Below are 22071 nucleotides of genomic sequence, written 5' to 3'. Positions count from 1 at the left end.
TAATTTGGTAGTAATGTCACGTTCATTCTTGCTACTCATTCTGTGTAACTATTGGTGAAATATAAAATATGCCACTTGATTTTCTAATGGCGATCTTGGCATTGCTTTGTTTTCCTGGCGAGCTATGTATAAATCCAAACTATTGGTTGATATGCAAAGGTAATCTACAGCGAGTTCAACTGAACCTATTGCTTTCGACTCGAACTATGTATACATACACAATTTTAAAATGAATACGTATAATAAGAACACACTTAATCTACTTACTCTAGATTCTGGATTCGCCTTTATTGGTGTCCCGAGAAAGAATGAAGATTTCCTTGTACAACCAAATGACATTGTACATGTAAAACAAAATATACAACTTCAGAACTCAGGAGACACTCCTACACTAACTAACAACAAAATTATAATACTTGTCAAACAATGGGATTTGAGAATTTTATGCATTGCAGCTCATGTTTATCCTAAATGATATGATGCAAAAATTTGACAAGATTGAGATGAGCAAGCTGTGTTGTTAGCAGGGCACTAAGTTTCCTGTGTTGGTTCTTTCAAGAATCGCGCTTCCTGATTGCCTTTTGTTTCAGTATGAAGTTGTGTTAGCAGGATAGCCTGCAACCTCGTTTCTTTGGTCCGAGTATCCGAGCTCACTTCAAAAACAAATAATCTTCAAATCTTGTTAGGTACTAACCAGCTGAATTCCCAGCATGAATGTCTAATTCAAATCATAATAATTCGCCATCCGATCTATTGTGAGGTTCTCTTCTTATCATTTGAATAAGGTCCTGAACAACTTCTGACATTGGTGGCCTGAATTCTGGCTCATGCTGCACAAATAGTTCAGAAGTTAGGTAAAGTAAAATATGAAGGCAAACCTATACAACAACTAAATCTTAGAAATTTGCTAGGATGAGTGCGCTTCCCTCTCTCTTTCCCCTCATACATGCACACTTGATTTCGTAAAGAACAAAATGGCAGACGATCTTAAGAAAATTCCCCCTCCCCCACAAAGCAAGAAAATAATATAAGGCAAAGAGACTATCTATGTTGTACCTACAAGCTTCAAATTGGAAGACAATGTGGTATTACCATCCTTTTCAAACACCTGTTTTTGAACTTAATATTTCATCGAAGTAGAAAACAAAAGATGGCGACCCTTTACCAACTACATTAATCGTTCCACCTCCATGTAACAATATCCCCAAGTAACACAGTGATACTAAGTTTGTACTACAGTCATTAAAAGAGGTAAGAAGTAGAAAATGATTTTAAATAGAAAAGAATTTAATCAATCAATTAACTATGTCTTAACAGAAAATAGTTTAGGTCAGCTATATGAATCCTTTATTTCCCCTTTCAATGTATTCAAACCCACTTTATATAAGAAGAAAAGCATGATAGATAACATTTTTAACTTTTAAACATAATAATAGATGAAAATTACAAAAAGAGTGGTAATATTTAAAAGCTTATTGGGTATTGTGAAAGTTCAGTTTGGTTTTTGTTGCCGGAAAGATGTTATTCTGATTTTTTAGAAACATTTTTGTTGAAGTTTTTTTTGTTTTCAGAGACATGCCCAAATAATTTCAAACCAGAATGGCAAATCTCTAACAGGTTGGAATCTTTCACTTAGCAGTTGAGATAGTAAAGGAAGTAAGGTTGAAAATGACTTATTCTCAGTTTTCATCCTCCTACAAAAGTTGTAACGTAGTGAAAATGTTAACATGGTAGGAGTAGGACAAAGAAAAATGAAAAGCTACGCAAATCTTATCTTTTCTCTTGTTATTGTAGTTAATGTACAAAGCTGAGAAAAAACTTTCTCAATTTTTTTCTCAAAATCCAGTCTTCTGTTTTTCTCCTTGTGACAAAGAAGCTACCAATGTTATATATGTACATTGTCCCTTTCACTTTGTATTTAAGATATTTTACGAAGGAATACAGAAATGGGTTGGCTGATACTTAATTGGCACAGACCAGAGGAATTTATACCCTGATTCCTCTGCTCTTTGAGATTAAGGACAGCTAAGACTATGTCATCCACTCAGGGCTTAGACAAGGCAGAGTAATAATTCAGATAAAGGCATAACATAATAACTCACCTGAACACAGCGAGAAATTATGTCAGCAAAGTGTGATAATGATTTAATGGGGTATTTTCCATTGAGAGAAGGATCAACCATCTTTGTCAAGGCATCAATATCGTGTAGCTGAGGGATTGCCCATCTGACCAAGAACTGCTCTCCTCGAGTCCTTGTCCTGAATATGATATGCAATGCAGGTGTGTTATGCTCCGGTAAGAGAAGAGGCACAACTAAATTATCTCAATAGGATGCAGACGAGTTCTTTACCGATCATATGACATTCTGCCTGTTAATAGTTCTAACATCACTACGCCAAAACTGTAAACATCACTTTGGGAAGTATAAATCCCTGACTCAAATTCTGGAGCACTGTAGCCATAGGTTGTGAGAAGTTGTCCCGACAACTGAAAAATAGTATAATGTCAACTTGATATAGTTTTTAACATACCTTAAACTTAACGCAAAAGTATTCAAACACATAAGATTAAGAAGACTGCTTTATAAAAAGAACAATAAATAATGACAAGGTAGCAAGACCGATAATCCACATGCACATTGCGAGAAGAGCACCTTCACCATTTGTATTTACTGCTTTTTGAAATATAAATGAGAAATAATGAGGTCCTTCAAGGAAGTTAAGCAAATCTTCTGTTTCTGATAACCTAATAAAGAAACACCAATATAGTGAACCAGCAATATTTGGCTAGTCTAGTGAACTAACTCCTCCGTTTCCAAATTTACAGGGAAAAGGTGTTAAGACTTCTGAGGTTCACCCTATCCAACGTCTTGTTGAAAGCACTTTGACCATCACTACTGTACTGTTCCTTTTTCAGTACATAGGGGAAAATTAATAATCCGAGGAATATTCCATCCTTTCTACTCCAGAACATTAGGTTAGCAAGTTACCTGACTCGCAGCACCAGACGATAGCAATGGAGCTAAACCACAATCTGAAACATGTACAGCCAACTCATCATCAAGCAGAAGATTGGCCGATTTGAAGTTTCTGTGAATAATAGGTGGCTCGCAGACTTCATGGAGGTACCTGCATTCCATCAAAACAAGAATGGCTAATTCAAATATGCTCTAGGTCACTTTTTCATGTAAATCTAAAGATAAGATTCAGACTACTTCGCAATGCTACCCAATTAATTTTAACTTTATTCATTTTTTCTTGGACATGCGGAAGCAAAGAAAGGAGTAGCAACAAGCAAATAACAGCTACATCTGACATTTTATATTTAGTGAAGACTATTCCAGGTCATCGTTTTGTGGCTTTCTATCATGCAATATGCACAACACAAGAAAGTTATGGACTAAAATGAGCTTGTGATTGACTTCGTCACTATACGACAACCAATTTATTGTTTGTATTTTAATAAGTAACACTGATTTATCATCTAGAATCATCGGAAGTACTTATTATAGGTACGCCCTCAAAAATTCTTCACCCATTACAATTTTAAGTAGGAGCTTATACACACACGCATGCGTACGCGCGCTCGCACACACGTGTATGTGCATAAATATTAAATGTGTGTATTGTTATTTGACTCACTCCAAAGCTCTTGCAGCTCCAAGAGCCATCCTGATTCGAGTATTCCACGAAAGTTGTTTCTTGAATTCATCGTCAGAATGAAGTGCATCCTGTAGTGTCCCGTTAGTGCAATACTCATGGACCAGAAGCCTTTGACCATGCTCTGCACAATACCCCATCAGCTCAACAACATTAGCATGACGAATTCTGTCGATGTTGTTTACTAGGTCAAGAAACTCCTCGTCCTTTTGTTCACTGCAAACTCTTTTGTCAAGCTTTTTGACAGCAAGCAACTGCATAAGGATCCAAAAGGAGCACGTGTCAGAAGCGAAATGTTGCAACCACTTGAATGCTGTGGTGCACAGTGCAAGAGAAGGAAGAGAAGTAAGATTTGCATGCCAGAGAAATCCATATAGTACACCCCAAATAATTATATAGAGGAAACAACGCACTCATACATATAGTTTGTTATTTAGAATTAAGACCAGAAAAAGATGCAGCTGCATCTCGCTGATCCTCTTACTAAGAGATGGACAAAAATAAGGGTAGAAAAACATACTCGAACACTAATATAGCTAGAAGGTTGATTTTCATTTTAACAATCTTAAAATATAGTTATAGGACAAAATTTCGTCAACTATGTTGGTCACTGGAAGAAATTACCACAGGAAGATTAACTTGGAACAAGAAGGAAAAGAAAATAACCGAAAGGATCCTAAAGGGAAAATAGTGCAATTATTGCATCCTTGAGCGGGTGTTAACTAGCTAACGAAATGTCAGAAACAAGAATATCAGATACAATAGGTAGAATTCCTTTAACAGATGTTCCTTGGTTTAGGGAATGCTATAGTAAAGGATACAGGAAAATGATGTTCCACAGCAAAACCCTACTGGTATCACAACCATTTGTAATAATTTTAGTGATAAAATGCCGAAGCACTCTACCAACGTATATACTGACTAGAGTTTAGGAGGCTACTTTGATACAACTGGACGATAAATAGCAGTCAAGAATGGAGAATTACAAAAAGTTAGCAGTCTAGACTCTAGACAATCTAGTGGGAGTAGGAAACCACAGTTAATAAATTGGTGCATCATAATAAATACATGCCGATTGAAAGTTATAGTACCTTTCCATTCGGAAGCTCTGCTCTGTATACACTACCAAGCATTCCTGATCCCAACAGATTATCTTGAGAAAAGCTATTGGTATATTGCTGAAGTGATGCAATTGTGTAAGATTTCGCAGAAGTTAGTGGAAGTGGCCTGGTTAGAGGCTTCACTGTGATATCTTCAGCAGGTGCAATTGGCTTGACAATAACTCTCTCGTGTGGAAGAGTCGGCAGAGGAGGATGTGGAGGTGGTGGCATCAAATCAATATCAAATCTGCTAGGGTTCATATCATTATTATCCTTCTTTGGCAGTGCACTCGTGGTTAGCACATTTACCTCCTGCTCATGCGGTGGCTTCAGAATGGGAGTCGGTCTTCTTGGTTGTTTTTCTTTTGGCTTCACAACTAGAGGAGCTGTTTAACACATAAGAAGCCGACTTATCACTAAACAGTAGAAGGTTAAACTATGAGATTCACAAACTTGTTAGTTTTAAATGCCGCACAACAGACTTCCAAACTCATGAAGATTCTAGGAGGGCATTTCAAATTACAATAGAAGAGCATTTGAGAGATATCATAAACTTGGGTATTCACACCAGAATCAGAATCTAATCCTAGCGGAGCGGAGACATAAATACTAGGTGATTTCTTCCCATATGTCCAAAAGCCTTGGTGGATAGAATTACCTGGTACCTATTGCTGGTGGGAGGTAGCAGTATCCCGTGGAATTAGTCGAGGTGCGCGCAAGCTAGCCCGGACACCACGGTTATTAAAAAAATACAACAACAACAACAACAAACCCAGTGAAATCCCACAAGTGGAGTCTTGGGAGGGTAGTGTGTACGCAGACCTTACCCCTACCCTGGGGAGGTAGAGAGGCTGTTTCCGAAAGACCCTCGGCTCGAGAGGATGAATAGAAACAAAAAAAATTATTAAAAAAATAATGATTATTAATTTAAATACAAACGTTCAATCCACATCAAATGGAACCTAAATTAAGGTGAAGTGGCTTTTTTTATGTAACTAAGGGAAAGAAAGTTGGACTTACTAACACAGTGACAATAGATATCATGAAATAACAATAGATATTGAGTAATTTAGCACCTTTCTCTATGTCACGGCCAGGTTGGACTAATGAACCCCTATCTCCGGGATTCTCTCTGGCACCCACATAAGGAGCTATTTCATGTTGTTTGGGGGTTCTTTGAGTTTCATGCCATTTCCTGAGGCACCTTGGCAGAATGAGCAGGATCGCTAAAACCAATATTATAAATGTCAAAACTGCTGCAATTGATATCCAGACCACCCTTTTAACAGATAAAGATTTTTTGCTTCCTGTTGAACTTGACTCTGCAGATGCTGCTGGTGGTGTCTGTGCTGAAGTTGGGGACCCAGAAAAGGGTGGCGCAGAAAGAGGTGTTGTTGATGAATTTGGTGGAGGTAAAGGAGCAATACTACCGTTGAAAGGATTTCCATCTTTTCTGCATGAAAACCAAAAGCAGCAAGCAAACAACAACATCAGCCGTCACTGATCATAAACAACAGAGCATGTATAAGATGGTCACAAAATGATCCAACAACTGATACATCCAGAGGCGGATCTAGGATTTATAGTACATGAGTGCACTACTAAAAAAATGAGGAAAAAATGTATCAAGGGGAATTGATCCCTATTCCTCTTGGTAATTAACACATCCTTTAGCCAAGTGAACTATTCACCCTTCTTGAAGCATGGGTGCCAACCGTTAATATTATACCAATTTTAGAAAATATGTACATCAAATATCTAATTTTGCGTAGAGACCATGAGTTCACGTGCCCCATATTTTTGCCTATAAATCCGACCCTGGATACATCCATCCTTGCATGGAACAAATATGTGCTCAACTGAATGAATAAGATTGCCTGACTTCCATGTAATTTTGGCCTGCCCAAAGTTAAGGGCTCAGTATATGATTAAGGCGAGTGACCTAACTTGAGCTGAGTTCTGGCCACCATGGAATATGAACTTAAATTATGAACAAGTTTAGCCAATGCGCCAGCTTGCTAAACTAAATAATCTGCAATTTTGTTTATTTTGAAAGGGAATATCATACCTTAGCTGTTGCATGTTTTCATATGCATATCGTACTCTGCTTTCTGTGTATCTATATGTATATCTATTGTCCAGTTATTGTGTCTGTATGAGTTGCTTACTTCCAATTTTGAGAGACTGACCATACGACATAATCATGAATTCAAATGACATGCTTATCAGGATTGTTCTTTTCATTTTCAGGTCAATTTCTTATTTTGTAATTCTTAAGTTTGGTCATTGAGCTGTCACTTATGGGACTACACTGGGTATGTTGTTGTTATTGTTGTACTCAATGAGCTATCATTTATGCTAAGGGAAATTGTGGGATTCATATCCATGTCAGACATTAAGCCTATATTGCTGGTCATTTTGTACGAAATGCTCTTGCAGCATACAACCACAGTACCACACCCATTTTATTAAGTTTGATTCCAGCAACTTGTAAACACGAATTTTCTTGAAATGGGTTACTTTTTATGTGCTCAAGGTTTTTAAGGGAGGCATTGAGAGAGAAAGGTTACATAAGTGGTTGTAACCACTGACAAGTAACAGGACATCCAACAGAATTTCCACGGTTTCGACCTACGTGTCTTCTATGATTCTATATCTTCTCTTTTGGGATATGTTACATGTCAGATAGTATTTCCAACAAACGACGAGGGGCACAACATTGTTATATCTGGCCAAGATTGCATTGTAATGTGCAAGCTGTTGACTCAACATAAAAACTGAAAGCACAAAATGAGTATATGAAAGCAGAAAATGAATGTACTTACTTGAAATTGGGAATAGAGAACAACTTCTGAGGTATGGGCCCAGAAAACAGGTTGTTTTCCACATTTCTAGAAAGGAAACAGGGAGGGTGGAGATATGTTAGTAAGATATCATCGTTCTATATAAATGAAAATAATATCAGAGTCAAATGTAGTTTAGAAGAGTACAAATCTGCAAGCGGAAGATCCTGCAAAACATCAAGAGTTCCAGAAAGCTGATTATTCTGCAAATGTCTGGATATAAAGAAGTTTAGCTTTATCACATAGACCAAAGTTATAAACCAAGTGTATAATAAGGTTGAATTACTTACAGAGTAGTCAAGGAAGACAAACTTCCTAGCGATGGTGGCAATGATCCACTTAAACTGTTATCTGACAAATCACTGTTAAAAGATAAATAGGCAAACCAGTTATGCATATGGCAAAAAAAAAAACTAAATGAAAGAACAGAAATGCTTTTGTTTAGCTGTCGTACAGATTGACCAAAGCCGTGAGGCCGTGAAACGAATCAGGAATTTCTCCAGTCAAATGGTTGCCATTCAGAGACCTGACACACAGAGAAATACCTTATCAGATTCTTTACAAATCAAGTAACTATTAATCTACACTAAAAGTGAAACTTACATAGCTGAAAGTTGACTCAGGTAAGATAAAGAAGTAGGGATACTTCCAGTGAACTCGTTAGCTGAAAGAAAACTGCCCAAGGTAAATAATGTCAACTTTTTGCTCAATAAGTAAAGCTAGTTTTCTCAAACTAGTTACATCAATGTGTCCTCTTTCACGTCTTTTTTTTTTTTTTTTTTGTGTGTGTGTGTGCGCGTATCATCTTATGTTGNGGGGGGGGGGGGGGGGGGTTCCTCCATAGGTCAAATGGTAGAACTTACATATTCTGCAAGGTAACTGGCAGAATGGACGGAATGCTTCCGCCAATATGGTTGTTGCTCAGATCTCTGCCACAAGAGATAGCCACAATTACTGCTCACATTTCATTACAGTAGGCTACCACTAAATGGAAACATTCTCATAACATGAAATGTTTTGACCTAGGAGATACACGAGAAGCTTACAATGTTTTGAGAGAAGAAAATGAGCCTAAATTATCCCCTAGTTCACCACCCAAGTTAGCAGCATTGAGTCGACTGGAATTGACATGAGAAGTAGGATTAGCATTTCAGTTCCAAATATCTATGAAATGTTGCGGCAAAATGGGAAGTCCTTACATCGTTACTATATTTGAATTTTCGCATATGACCCCTTGCCAAAGTCCATTACATGGGTCTCCACCAACAGTACCCCAGCCCGGAAGGGATGGCGATCCCAGAGCAGCATATAAGCCATTAATTGCAGCAACTTGACCAATAGAAAAGGGAAACTTTCAGTAAGAATTTCCAAACATAAAGAAAAAGTGCAGAAACTGATCCATGAAACCGTATGAAAATTTAGAATCCAATCAAATTACATAAGGCTAAATGCAAACTTCCCTCAGAGACAATTAACCAGATCAATAGGCGCAAAAGCTGCTAGTCCTCAACTTTGCAAACCCAATAAAATGTCAGGACAGTGCAAGTGAAGGTACAAACTTTATTTACCATAACATAGGAGAAATAATGTAAGAATCAAGACGACTACTTAGTTCAAATGTAAGCGGTGGTGGAACTAATTAAAGGGAAGGGGATTCAATTCCAATTCGTTGAAGAATTATACTCTGCAAATAGGGCAAAAACGAATTCTTAGGTTACATATAAATTGTTGAATTCCCTTGAGAAAAATTCTAGTGAAGTGGCAAAAGGGATCAAATATTGCTTTAAGCCATCAGATAAGAACCTTCAGTCACTTGACTTCAAATTAAGCACTAGCTTAAATAATTACATAGTCAGGCATAATCAGCATTGCACAAAACATGAAATTGGAAATTCCCCTTGATCATGAATAAGAAGTAATAAATAATCCACGGTTCATGACTTACCATCTCCAGGGTCAGTTTCATCTGAATGTTGAACAGCAAAAACTAACAGAATCCACACCAAAATCTCCAAATTCAAGCAGCATACAACAAATCTCTTCTCATCCATTGGCCTAAAAATACAATCTTTTTCTTTAAACTACCCTTTCTCTGGAAAAATACTATGCATAGCCAATTATACATAAAACTTCCAATCTGCAATACCAATAAAAGGACATTGAAAATACAAACCCAAACCAAAAAGATTAGAAAAAATAATCAGTGACTCACAAATAACAAATGGGTATCACGTAAAAGAATCAAAAAAACCAAATTCTTGAGGGGGGGAAACTAAACTTTTTAGAGTTCAGCAAGGAAAAGTATAGAACAAGAAGAAAAACCCACCAAAGAATCAGTGAATTATGAGGAAATAACAAAAATGGGGGTGGGGGGGTTATGATTTCCACAAAAAAGCAGAGGCTTTTACACTGAATTAAGCAAAAGCAAAGAGGACTAAGGACAGGAAAATGAATTTTACATAAAAGTAAGCAGTGATTAAGGACCCAATTAATGTGAGATTAGTCTTACCTTTGTAATTGCTGAAAAGAGAAAAGAGTAAAAAGCTAAGCTTTAGAAAGTTGCAGAGAGACACTGAAACTTTTCTTCTTCTTTCCCCAGTGAGTGTGTGAGTGGAAGTCGATGTGTGTGAGTGGAAGTCGTAGATAATCTGATTTTGAGTCACTTTTAGGAGGTAAACTTCAATACCACGCGCGATAGTAATGCGTGATTGTTCTCTTCTTATATTTTCTCAGACTAATTACATAACAATTATAATACAGATATTATTATTTGTCTAAAAGTTTCCACCACCGATTTATTTTTAATGTAATGTAATTTTAAGTTTAGTCCAAAATGAGCTTTGCTCAATTAAGAAGTCTTTCAAAAGTTATTGTTCATTTTGAGGAGAGATAAATGGTAATCTAATCAAATAGCCTTTATAATTAATATAATTAAATAATTTTTTCTAATAAATATATTTGTATAGGGTAAAATTTATTTATTATAAATGATCGAATGGTCACGTGAAACCGAAGAACATGCACAAGATAAATCGAGTCACAACCAGTATCGGGAACAACAACTGTAATTGGCATCGGATGAACCACGAAGGGAGCACAATCAACGTGAGCGAATCGAATGTTTGTCACCGGATGGCGTTCAGTGAAGAATATTCCCTAGCATTAAATGGACAGCCGTTGCAAAAGAATATTTGCATTCATGGCTTGCCGTTACATATTTATCAATGCCCCCTTTATTATCATTTAAGAGGGGCTTGATCCTATAATCTTGTTTCCCTATGTATAACTATAAATAGTAGACTCAACAGCCATTGTAAGACAGGAAATTCTTGGCAAAACTTAGGTTACATTCTATTCTAAAGCTCAATAAAATACCTCTATTTGCTCTTTATATTGTTCTTATTTCTGTTTCAGGAGGCACTGCTCTCGGAGCCAAGCTTGTCATTTCCTTTGATTTTATCCGCTAAATTTTATTTTTATTCTTGTTTATTATCCATTTTGGATCAAATCAGTTCGCTTGTATATAAACCACGTAACAAATTCAGCTGTACCGTTTTACGAGTAAATAATACTACATTAAATATTAAAACGACATTCAGAACAAAACGGAGATGATAACAAGAATCAGAGTGACTAAGAGCTCGTTTGGATTAACTGATTTGAAGTAGTTGATAAGCATTAGGTGCTGAAAAGCACTTTTAAGTGTTGAAGCTGATTTAATAAATAAGCAGTTACGTGTTTGGATACAAGTGCTGAAATTGATAATAAGCTGCTGCAATGTTTGATAAAAAAGTGCTGATAAGCTCCTTTTATGTTAAAATGACTTAAATAACCTTAGAACTGTTTACATTTATAAGGGTGTAATTTCTTCAAAATATTAGATTCGAGATCGATTCAAATACAAAATATTCCATTTGTCATTTTATTTTAAATATAACTGTGATTAGATAAGATAATTTTTATGATAAGCATATAATCATAAGTTATATATTACTCCCCATGTTCCAGTTTTCGTGAACCTATTTTCTTTTTGGTCCGTTCGAAAATGAATGACCTATTTCTAAATTTGGAAACAATTTAGCTTAAACTTCCAACTCTACCCTTAATGAGAAGCATTTATAATCACAAAAATACTCTGGACCCCTTTTTGATTTGTTTAGGACCACAAATTCTAAAAGTCTTTATTTTTCTTAAACTCCATGCCCAGTCAAACCGGTTCTTATAAATTGGAACGGAGGGAGTAATAAATGCACAAAAAAATTTCAATAAACAAATAAACTTAATTATAGGACAAAATATTTGAAGAGAAAAAATAAACACTTAATACGTACTTTATACTATTCATCATGGAGGACACTAGTGTTTAAATAAATATAAATATGCAAAGAAATAAAGAATTTGCTTACCTCAAATATTAGTGAGAATTGCAGACTTGAAGATGCAGAGGGTTTAGGTTTGAATCAATACGTGAGGCAGTGAAGAAATAGGTTTGACGGAAGGATACGTGAGTTTTGTTTTAAAAAGGAATATTTTAGGGATAAAATAGTAAAAATTTTGGTCAAACTTAAAGTGCTTATAAGCTAAAAAAATCATAAGTTGGGGATGACCGACCTATGACTTTTGGCTTATAAGCACTTTGCTTATAAGTACTTTTAACTTTGGCAAACGCGTAGATAAGTCGAAAAGTGCTTATAAGCTAGTCAAACCAGCTTATAAGCTTAGCCAAACACCTCTAAGAACCGGAGATGGTAATACGTTTCGGAAATGATCTTAATAAATGTTGCGAACACACATTCTTATGACATATTTTACTCCAATAAGTATAAATTCATGTGCAATGCAAGAGATAAATAATCAAACATTGAATTAGACGATAAAATTGCATAAGTAACAGATTTTTAAGCAGTAAACTATACTTAATCGTTTCAATAAAAAATAAAATTCGCATTATATCAAATCAATAAATGTATGATACCTATTTGAGTATAAATTTGAATTTCTAAATTATAATTCATTAATATTATATATTCTTACCTTATTAAATTCATAATAAATATTCAATCATATCTACAATTAAATACCAAATGCGCCAAGTATGTAACCACTCCACCGAAAAAAAAAAAGGACAATTTAGGAAGAGCGTGATGATTCAAGCACTAAACGGAGCGTGATGATTCAAGCACTAAAAGGAGCGTGATATGGGTTCTCTAATGAATATTGTTGTAATCTGAGTTTATAGACAATTAATTATGTGTAAATTATAGCCGCCACTGTTGAGAATTTTGAATGGGAGGGAAAAAGAAGAGAAATTAAAATGGAAAAAGGCAATAATGGGCTAAATAGACTCCATAGGTGTAGCTCAACATGATTTTCTGTGTGCACAAAAGTCTTATCTATCTATATTTATATCTATTTATACTATATTAAAAGCACGAAGGTCCTTAGCGAAATGTCGTTCGACTTTTTTGCCCTTTAAAATAGCTTTTAGATTGAATAAAATTGTAAACTTATAATTTAATTAATTTACTACTACTATTTAGGACTAATTTGAAATCAATTAGAATTTAGGTTATTAAATATTTTCCTTATTTGAACTATGTACAAACTCCTAATATTTAGGATAATATGTAATATTAACTATCATACTTTTCCTTTTAATCTGTAAACACCAGCCTTAACATTAAATAGTTCTTTAATTTAGGAACAGAATATCGATTTAAACTTGAAATTGAATAACCATTTCCTTATAAGATTAATTACATCTCTACGACGATGCCGACTTAATGTTACGGTTGAAATCTATTAATAATAATTGCACCAACCTTTGTCCAAAAGTGAGTTCAAAATTAATACTATAGTGAAATAAATTAATTTTTTGTAACAAAATAAAGAATGACATAAGAAATAAGATAAAGAAAATAAATGTTGAAAACAATGTATGAAAGATCTAAAAATCAGAAATAAGAGATGACAATGAATTTCTTCTTATGTTTCATCTTTGTTGAGTATAAAAAATTTGGAAGCTAATCTCATCGATTTCAAATATTTTTTTTTAAATCAAATACATAGATTATAAGATAAGGGTATCTTACAATATATTTTTTTTATTTACATTGTATGTCGTTTTAAAAAAATCACTACTACTAACAACTGATATGATATTCGAATTTGAATTTAAATGCAATTTGAGTAGTTTATATTGAGGTTAAGTCAAGTATGATGTCAAAAATAAACTACTTGGTAATTTAAGATAATATATGCAATGTTATATAATAACAATCAACTAATTTAATATTTAATGATTCAAAGAACAAAATTTTTGTATACTTAGGGTATTAAGAATTAAAAATCTATGGCTAGAGATATCGATAAACTTAAAATGGAGTCATACTGAAATAAAGTTTTTCCGGCTAAAGAATCATTTAACTTTTTAGATAGCCGATTAAAGTAAATTTTAATTATGAATAATATCTTCACTTGCATCATTATAAAGAAAATCATTATTGAAATATATATAAAGTTTTATAAATTGGAATTTCAAAATAGAAATATTTTTGAAAGATAATATCATACCAAATAAGAGTTCAAGTCATAGTAAAAGAGTTACATCGTAATCAAAGAATCATTTATATTATGTCAACCTTTGTGCTTTGCCATAAATATGAGTTATTTTCGCTTTCTGGCTATTTTTAGGTTCCAATGACACCAATAAGAATAGTGCAAAAAAAAATTATCGCTACGAGATTTGAAAAAATATTAATCTTTTCTCATGTAATGTTTCTTAATTAATATCTAACGATTATCTATAATTATTTAGAAGGTTTAAATTTTAAGGTTATTAACATATAACTCAAATAACTCAGATATTTAACATGGTTAATGTCAAATATCAAAATGGAGTCATACTGGGAAAAAAAATCACTGGTTAAAGAACTTTTTAAATTTTTAGATAGCCAACTAAAATGAATTTTGAATTAAGGATAATATTTTCACTTATATTATTATAAAAGTAATTATTATTGAAAAATAAAGTTTTAGAAACTAAAATTTTAAAAAAGAAATATTTTTTAAGAGATATCAACACACCGAATAAGAGTTCAAGTAGTAGTAAACGAGTCAAGTCGTATCCAAAGAGTCATTCATAGTCTCAATATTTGAGTGTTTTGCCATAAATATAAGTTATTATTTTGCTTCCTGACTATTTTAAGGTTCCAATGACACCGACGGGAATGGTATCAGAAAAAAATAGAAGAAATGGTTAATTATTTTCATGTAGTGTTTTTTATTAATATCCAATGACTATCTATATTTATCGAGAAAGTTTAAATTTTAAGATTATTTACATATAATCCAAATAACTTCAATATTTGACATGATTAGTGTCCGCGCATCCGCGCGAGTGCTAATACTAATTTAGGATAATATGTAATATTAACTATCGTACTTCTCCTTTTAATCTGTACACACCAGCCTTAACATAAAATATTTCTTTAATATAGGTAAAAAATATGGATAAACTTGAAATTGAATAACGATTTCTTTTTTGGTAACTAACCTTTTGTATTAATCACCTTTTGAAACTTTACAAGGCCATAGCTAATCAAGCAAAATTAGTTATCTCAAAAGAAAACTCTATCTATCTTTCCTCACTACTACTATATACAAGGAGTTCTCATCTAACACAAAATTCTTAGACATCTAAAAATGTAAAACTGTGCAGAAACTCTTTTACTCTAGGGCCTGCTCTAACATAACAGATATAGACAATTTCCCGCACAATTATTTCCCAACTTCTAGTCTTCTTTTCAAACACTCTATTGTTCCTTTCCATCCATATAGCATATATACATTTTGCATATACCAATTTGAATATTTGAGCTTGTTGTGATTTCCCTTTAGCATTTTTGATAGCCCAGTCAACATGCTGATTCCATTCTTCTACTGTTTGCTGCCACTTTAACCATTTCTGCAGTCTCCTCCATATAGCTTTAGCAAAATCACATTCCACAAACAAATGCTCTCTAGTTTCCAGTTCTGCTTGACATAATGAGTAAGTGATGTCCACTGTTATGCCCCATCTCATTAGTCTATCTGTTGTTGCCAATCTTCCCTGCAATAGTAACCACATTATAAAGCTTGCTTTTGGCCTTGCATCATTCTTGAACATAAGACTCTTCCAGATTACTGGCCTCACATCAGGAAGTACCTTATAGTAGATAGTATTTGTCAAACTCCTTGTGGTCTTGTTTCCAGGTATCAAATGCAGCTTGTTCTTCAATTCCAATATCTTCCTAGTAATCCAACTTGCTTGTGCTGGAACTATTTTTTCCATCAGTGGCTTTCCTTTGATGTAATAAGCATGAATTCATCTAATCCGCATCTTGTCTTGTTTATGAGCAACATCCCAGCATGTCTTGATTTGAGCAGCTTGGTTCTATAGCTTTATGTTGATGATACCTATTCCACCCATAGACTTAGGCATACATACTCTTTCCCATGCTATCAGAGCTTTCTTAGTAACTGAATTACTACCCATACATAGCTTCTGCAATAGGCTTCTATAGTCTTCAATACCTTTGAAGGAATAGGGAATAGTTGAACCCAATATGCTTGCATACCAAACAGAACTGACTTCACTAATTGAGTTCTCCCTGCATATGATAGTTTCTTTGCTATCCATGAAGCGATTCTGACTGTAATTTTCTCTATCAAAGGCTGCCACTGCAATAGAGAAATCTTCTTTGTAGATAAAGGCACTCCCAGGTATTTAAAAGGCAGATTCTCATGGAAAAACCCCAAATGTTTCAGAATATTTTCCTTCTCTTCCTTCCTAACTCCTCCAAAATATACACAACTCTTCCCAAGATTAGCTTGCAGTCCTGAAGTTGCAGAGAAAATCCTGAAATAGTCATAGAGTGCAGTGATAGAAAGAAGGTTTCCTTTGGCAAACAGCAGTAGATCATCTGCAAAACTTAAGTGTGTGACACCTAGTTATTATAAAAGCACGAGTGTTCAGAAGCTAAATATTGATCTACCAAAATATCCCTAAAATATTGTTTGACTTTCATACCCATTACAAGTTAAAGTATTCTTACAATATTAATGTACAAAAAGGTAAAATTATTATTAAGGAATTTTAATTAGAATGAGTTCTGTGAAATAGAATCCTTGTTGAACTTCGACTATAATTGTGCCTGTCAAAGAGATAGAACCCTAAAAGTCCAAGTATGAATGCCTTCCACTAATTAAATACTCCCTATTGGATACTAGAATCTTATCCTAATATGAATTTGTATGGAATTCTAAAACCAATCAAGTTTCTTACCTATTGTTTAAGTTTCAAAACCATACCAATTCCACATGAATAAGGATATACTTTGAACCTCTTCTTACAGCTATAGAAAGGATTACCGTGCATTCCTCTTTTTACTTTGAACTATTCATCTCCGTTTCTATTGCTTTTATAAAAGGTTTCGATTGTCGTTGTATTTTATGTTTTCTAATACGGCAGAAATTCTCGTGTGTATGTTTCATGTGCACTTGCATAGGCAGAGATACTTAATTGGAAGGTATATATGGAGTTCGACCATAATTTTTAATTAACAAAATCTATGTATAACTGATTGTCTTTCCATGAATTTGATTTCTTAATAAACGGAGGTTTGTTGCTCTTTCTGGATGACTGCAAGGTATGAATAAACCAATGGTAACGATAATCTTTTTGAAACAAAAGTAATACATCGAAACCATTAAGGTGAGAAAGAGATACGTGGAAAAACAAGAGAAAAGCAATAAGCAAGGGGTCCGAAGATTGAAGTCTTTTTCTTTATTTTTTTAGACTTATCAAATCTTACGTTACTGTTTGTACGCGAAGCTTAAACATTTTCATCTCTATTTGGGCGTTCTTCATATGTATTGATCTAACACTTATATAGATTTATAAAAAGAATGTATCATGTATATTCTAAATCATGTTATATTAGATTATAAGATTAAGTGCAATCTGTATGCTTCTGTATTAATATATTAAGGCAGTAACCCAAAAATTTCAGTAACCCAAAAATTTTGTTGTGTATCTCAAAATTATCATGTAGACCAAATATTCACTTAGTGACAAAAAAAATATATATGTGCTGACCACTGAGTTTCTTATCATAATGACCATCTAAAGTTGGATTTTCAGTTGTAGTTTTTAGTTTTGGGATCCAATAGTTGTATTGGGAAAAAACTGAATTTATATTGAAGGTGACGTGACATGACACGTGGACTGGTCAAATGGTCAAAACATGATGATCAATTGAGGGGCACGGGCGATATCAGATACGAAAAGAAGAGAGTTAAATAGGCACGAGATGCTATTCAAATGATACGAGTCTCGTATCTATTTAACTTAATTAAAGCCAGGAGGTCAGAAGGAAATGAAGATATGAATCTGATAGCATAAAGGAGTCTAAATTCAGTATTAAATGTCAAATACGTTAGCGAATCAGCATTGAATAGGAATGATTGTGTAACGTTTCATTTAATGTCATTTAATGCTCATAATTGCCTCTTTAATACGGAGACATTATACCTTTTTCTAGAAAAATCAACTATAAAAGGAGGAGATCTCAGCATTTGTAAGGACACGAAATATCATTGAGATTACATTGAAATACAAACTTATTTACTGCTTTCTTATTCTCAAAAATTTCTTATTCTTTTTGTCTCCTGATTATCAGTAACCCGATTTTTTCTCTTAATTTCTAGTTTTAACCGAAATTCTATTTTTTGGTAAACAAATTGGTTCCGTTACCGGGAATCTGATAATCAAGCATATCTCAATCTAATTTTCTTGATTGCATCAATCATGTCGAACAACAATGACAACATTCAAGGAAACCCAGAAATTCAGACAGTCCAACAACTTCAGGGAGATTCCCCACAAGGCTCTCCACAAGGTTCTCCACGAGGTTCCCCACGACGATCTCGTGAAGGCACTCCTGATGGATCTTATACAGATGGACAGGCTCAATTCGAAAACGTTGAAACCATGAATGAGGCTTTGCAAAAACTTATTGCCTCTCAAGTCAATAACGCTCTCCAAGCTTTTGTTCGCCAATTGCCTGCTGTTCCACCCACATCTGCTCCAAACAACAACACTTTGGAGAATCCTCGTTCAGGGTTGATTAATTCTGGCAGCGGTGGAACCCCTAGTGAAACACAAGAGAGAGATCCAGGTAATCCAGTTAATTCTGATTTACAAAGTCTAGTACTAACCTTGCAGAAACAGCTCAAGGAGCAAAATGAACGCATAGAACAAATACCTGGAGTACCGCCCGTGATCAAGGGTGTGGATATAGATAAATATTCCCAACAACCATGGAAGCCAAGCGCTGCTCCCCTTCCAATTCCAAAGAAGTTTAAGATGCCTGATATTCCAAAGTATGATGGTACATCAGACCCACGAGATCACGTTACTGCATTCACAACAGGTGTCAAGGGCAATGATTTGACTAAGCAAGAAATCGAGTCGGTCTTGGTCAAAAAATTCGGTGAAACACTCACTAAAGGAGCCCTAACATGGTATTCTCTTTTACCTGAAAATTCTATAAATTCGTTTGCTGAGCTTGCAGATTTATTTATCAAAGCACACTCGGGAGCTCAAAAAGTTGAAAAGCGAATGGAAGATATCTTCAAAATCAAGCAAGGAGACTCAGAGTTGCTTAGAGAGTTCGTAGATAGATTTCAACGGGAAAGAATGACGCTGCCACGAGTACCTGACAATTGGGCAGCCATAGCCTTTGCTAGTAATTTGAATGAGAAGAGTTCAGAAGCCACGAGGCGACTCAAAGAAAGCCTTCGAGAATTCCCAGCAACAACGTGGAGTGATGTCTACAACAGATACAGCACAAAGATGAGGATTGAAGAAGACATTATTTTACGACATAAAACAGAAGAAAAGGTAAGCTCAAGGCGTATTGAAAATGAAAAGAGATCCGGTAAAAACAGGTACGAGCCATACATGGGACCTGCGGGAAAGGACTCACGGTCAAGACAAGATAATCAAAGGTACGATCACAGACCTAGGAACAGGGAATCAGGCTCCTCATCAAGGTTTGGGAATGATCGAAACACACGCGGGTCACGAGATGATGATGGAAGTTTGAAGGCAAGGTTTGGTGGTTATAATTTCAACGTCAGTACCTCTGAGCTCGTGGCTGTTTTGAGGAGCATGGGAGATAAGGTACGGTGGCCAAAGGAGATGCGGTCAAATCCGAATAGGCGGAATCCTGATCATTGGTGCGAATTTCACAATGATCATGGGCATAAGACTTCAGATTGTAGGTTCTGCAAGGTGAAGTTGATCATTTTTTGAAGCAAGGGTATCTTACTGAGTTATTTAGTGAGAAAGGTAAGCAAGCCCACATGAAAAATAGGCAAGAACCACCAAAGCCCCCATCACCCAAGAGAACCGTGAATGTTATAAGTGGGGGAGAGGATATTTATGGAGTAACATATACGGCTTCAAATAAAGTTTCCAAAGTAACAATCACGCATGGGAAGCGAGTGCGACAGACCTTAGAAGATGAAAGTATCACTTTTGATGATGCAGATACAGAAGGAGTAATCACCCCCACAACAATGCACTGGTAATATCTTTACTTGTACATGACACTAATGTAAAGCGAGTTTTGATTGATCCAGGAAGTTCCGTAAATATTATACTACTAAGGGTATTACGTGAAATGCAAGCTGAAGACAAAATGATACCAAAGGCGCATGCCTTGTCCGGGTTCGACAATTCAAGTGTAGTAACAAAAGGAGAGGTAGTTCTAACAACTTTTGCTGCAGGTGTTGTTAAAGAAACTAAATTTCAGATAGTAGATATGGAAATGGCTTATAATATGATCATGGGGAGACATTGGATCCATGATATGGATACTGTCCCATCAACTCTACATCAAGTTATTAAATTCCCATCTCCATGGGGAATATGCCAAATCAGAGGTGATCAACAAACATCTAGGAGCATCAATTTCGTTGCAGATTCAATTGTTAATGGTGGAGACAAATAGCAATTACAGAATTTAGGTGAGGGTAACATGGAAACAACCTCACCTGAGCAGAAGCAAACAGAACTGGATTCAAGACCTGATACCATTCAAGAACCGGAGGAGAATGATAACATCAAAACAATGATAGAAGAGCTAGAGGCTGTGGTGTTATTTATACATTGGCCCGAGAGAAAAGTGTACATAGGAGCTAATCTTAGCCCGTAGGTAAAACGTAAGTTAATTGAATTTTTAAAAGCTAATGCAGACTGTTTTGCTTGGTCCCATATAGACATGACAGGTATACCACCGGAGGTGATGACTCATAAACTAAATGAAGATCCATCGTATCCTCCCGTCAAGCAAAAGAAAAGAAAACAAGGAACTTTCAAAAATAAGGTGATTCAAGAGGAAGTTCAAAAATTGCTAAAAATTGGTTCGATTCGCGAGGTAAAGTATCCTAACTGGTTAGCTAATACTGTTGTGGTTCCCAAGAAGAACGGTAAGTGGCGAGTCTGTGTAGATTACACAGACCTTAATAAAGCCTGTCCAAAAGATTCTTTTCCTTTGCCCCACATAGATCAGTTAATTGATGCTACTGCAGGGCATGAATTATTAAGTGTTTTAGATGCATATTCAGGCTATAATCAAATCAAGATGGATCCAGGTGATGAAGAAAAAACTTCTTTTATAACAGACAGGGGGACTTATTGTTATAAGGTAATGCCTTTCGGTCTTAAGAATGCAGGTGCAACGTATCAAAGGTTGGTCACCCAAATGTTTCAAGAACATTTAGGTAAAACCATGGAAGTATACATAGATGATATGCTAGTTAAAACTCAACATTCAGAAGATCATATATCGCACTTATCTGATACGTTTAAAATTTTGCGAAAATATAATATGAAGTTGAATCCAGAAAAATGTGCATTTGGAGTGGCATCAGGAAATTTTTTAGGTTTTCTTGTTTCTAACCGTGGAATTGAAGTGAATTCTGCACAGATTAAGGCCATTGAAGAAATTCCAGATGTACTTACAAGTAAAAAAGAAGTTCAAAGGCTAACTGGGAGAATTGCAGCTTTGGGGAGATTTATTTCCAAGTCTTCAGAAAATGCTTCAATTTTTTCTCAGCCTTAAAGAAACAGGATCATTTTGAATGGAACGAAGATTGTCAACAAGCACTTAAGAATCTGAAAGTATATTTGTCAAATCCACCGTTGTTGGCGAAACCAAAGGTAGGAGAGAAGTTACTCATATATCTTGCCGTGTCAGAAGTTGCGGTAAGTGCTGTTTTAGTCCAGGAGGATCAAGGTAAGCAATCTCCTATCTATTGTGTAAGCAAGTCTTTGCTAGATGCAGAAACACGGTACCCGCAACTAGAAAAGTTAGCGCTTGCTTTGATCATGGCGTCTAGAAAATTAAGACCTTATTTTC

The 22071-nt window shown here is 35.1% G+C and overlaps 2 protein-coding genes across 3 annotated transcripts; both read right to left on the bottom strand.

Moving 5' to 3' along the window:
* Positions 1-260: 260 nt before the first annotated feature.
* Positions 261-10223, bottom strand: LOC109211152 (protein STRUBBELIG-RECEPTOR FAMILY 3-like). Of its 2 annotated transcripts, none has more exons than XM_019374649.1 (17): positions 10113-10223; positions 9549-9740; positions 8803-8932; positions 8650-8721; positions 8467-8532; positions 8207-8278; positions 8058-8129; positions 7894-7965; positions 7751-7816; positions 7586-7651; positions 5837-6213; positions 4752-5146; positions 3643-3914; positions 2991-3129; positions 2352-2488; positions 2103-2259; positions 261-830 (listed from the first exon to the last, which is right to left on the bottom strand). In XM_019374649.1, the coding sequence occupies exons 2-17, from the start codon at positions 9652-9654 to the stop codon at positions 729-731; spliced, it is 2301 nt and encodes a 766-aa protein (XP_019230194.1). In that variant the 5' UTR covers positions 9655-9740; positions 10113-10223; the 3' UTR covers positions 261-728. The 2 variants fall into 2 exon arrangements, with proteins under 2 accessions (XP_019230194.1, XP_019230195.1); XM_019374650.1 differs by having other exon boundaries at positions 324-830; positions 9549-9658.
* A 5070-nt stretch (positions 10224-15293) lies between these two features.
* LOC109211148 lies at positions 15294-15935 on the bottom strand. Its single transcript, XM_019374647.1, has one exon. It carries the CDS (start codon positions 15933-15935, stop codon positions 15294-15296), a length of 642 nt encoding a protein of 213 aa, XP_019230192.1.
* Between the last annotated feature and the right edge of the window lie 6136 nt (positions 15936-22071).

The sequence above is a fragment of the Nicotiana attenuata genome, unplaced genomic scaffold (assembly GCF_001879085.1).
Source record: "Nicotiana attenuata strain UT unplaced genomic scaffold, NIATTr2, whole genome shotgun sequence".
NCBI classification, from domain to species: Eukaryota; Viridiplantae; Streptophyta; class Magnoliopsida; order Solanales; family Solanaceae; genus Nicotiana; species Nicotiana attenuata.
Note: the sequence above shows the minus strand (reverse complement) of the source record. Positions and strands in the feature narration are given on the sequence as shown.

What these genes read in the sequence shown, in the direction of transcription:
- LOC109211148 (XM_019374647.1), bottom strand. Translation starts at nt 15,935, where the DNA reads ATGGAAAAAATAGTTCCAGCACAAGCAAGTTGGATTACTAGGAAGATA.
- LOC109211152 (XM_019374649.1), bottom strand. Translation starts at nt 9,654, where the DNA reads ATGGATGAGAAGAGATTTGTTGTATGCTGCTTGAATTTGGAGATTTTG. An exon ending in AATTCAAATATAGTAACGAT is followed by an intron (nt 8,722 to 8,802) that starts GTAAGGACTTCC and finishes TGTCAATTCCAG; the next exon opens with TCGACTCAATGCTGCTAACT. An exon ending in CTGAGTCAACTTTCAGCTAT is followed by an intron (nt 8,130 to 8,206) that starts GTAAGTTTCACT and finishes TCTGTGTGTCAG; the next exon opens with GTCTCTGAATGGCAACCATT.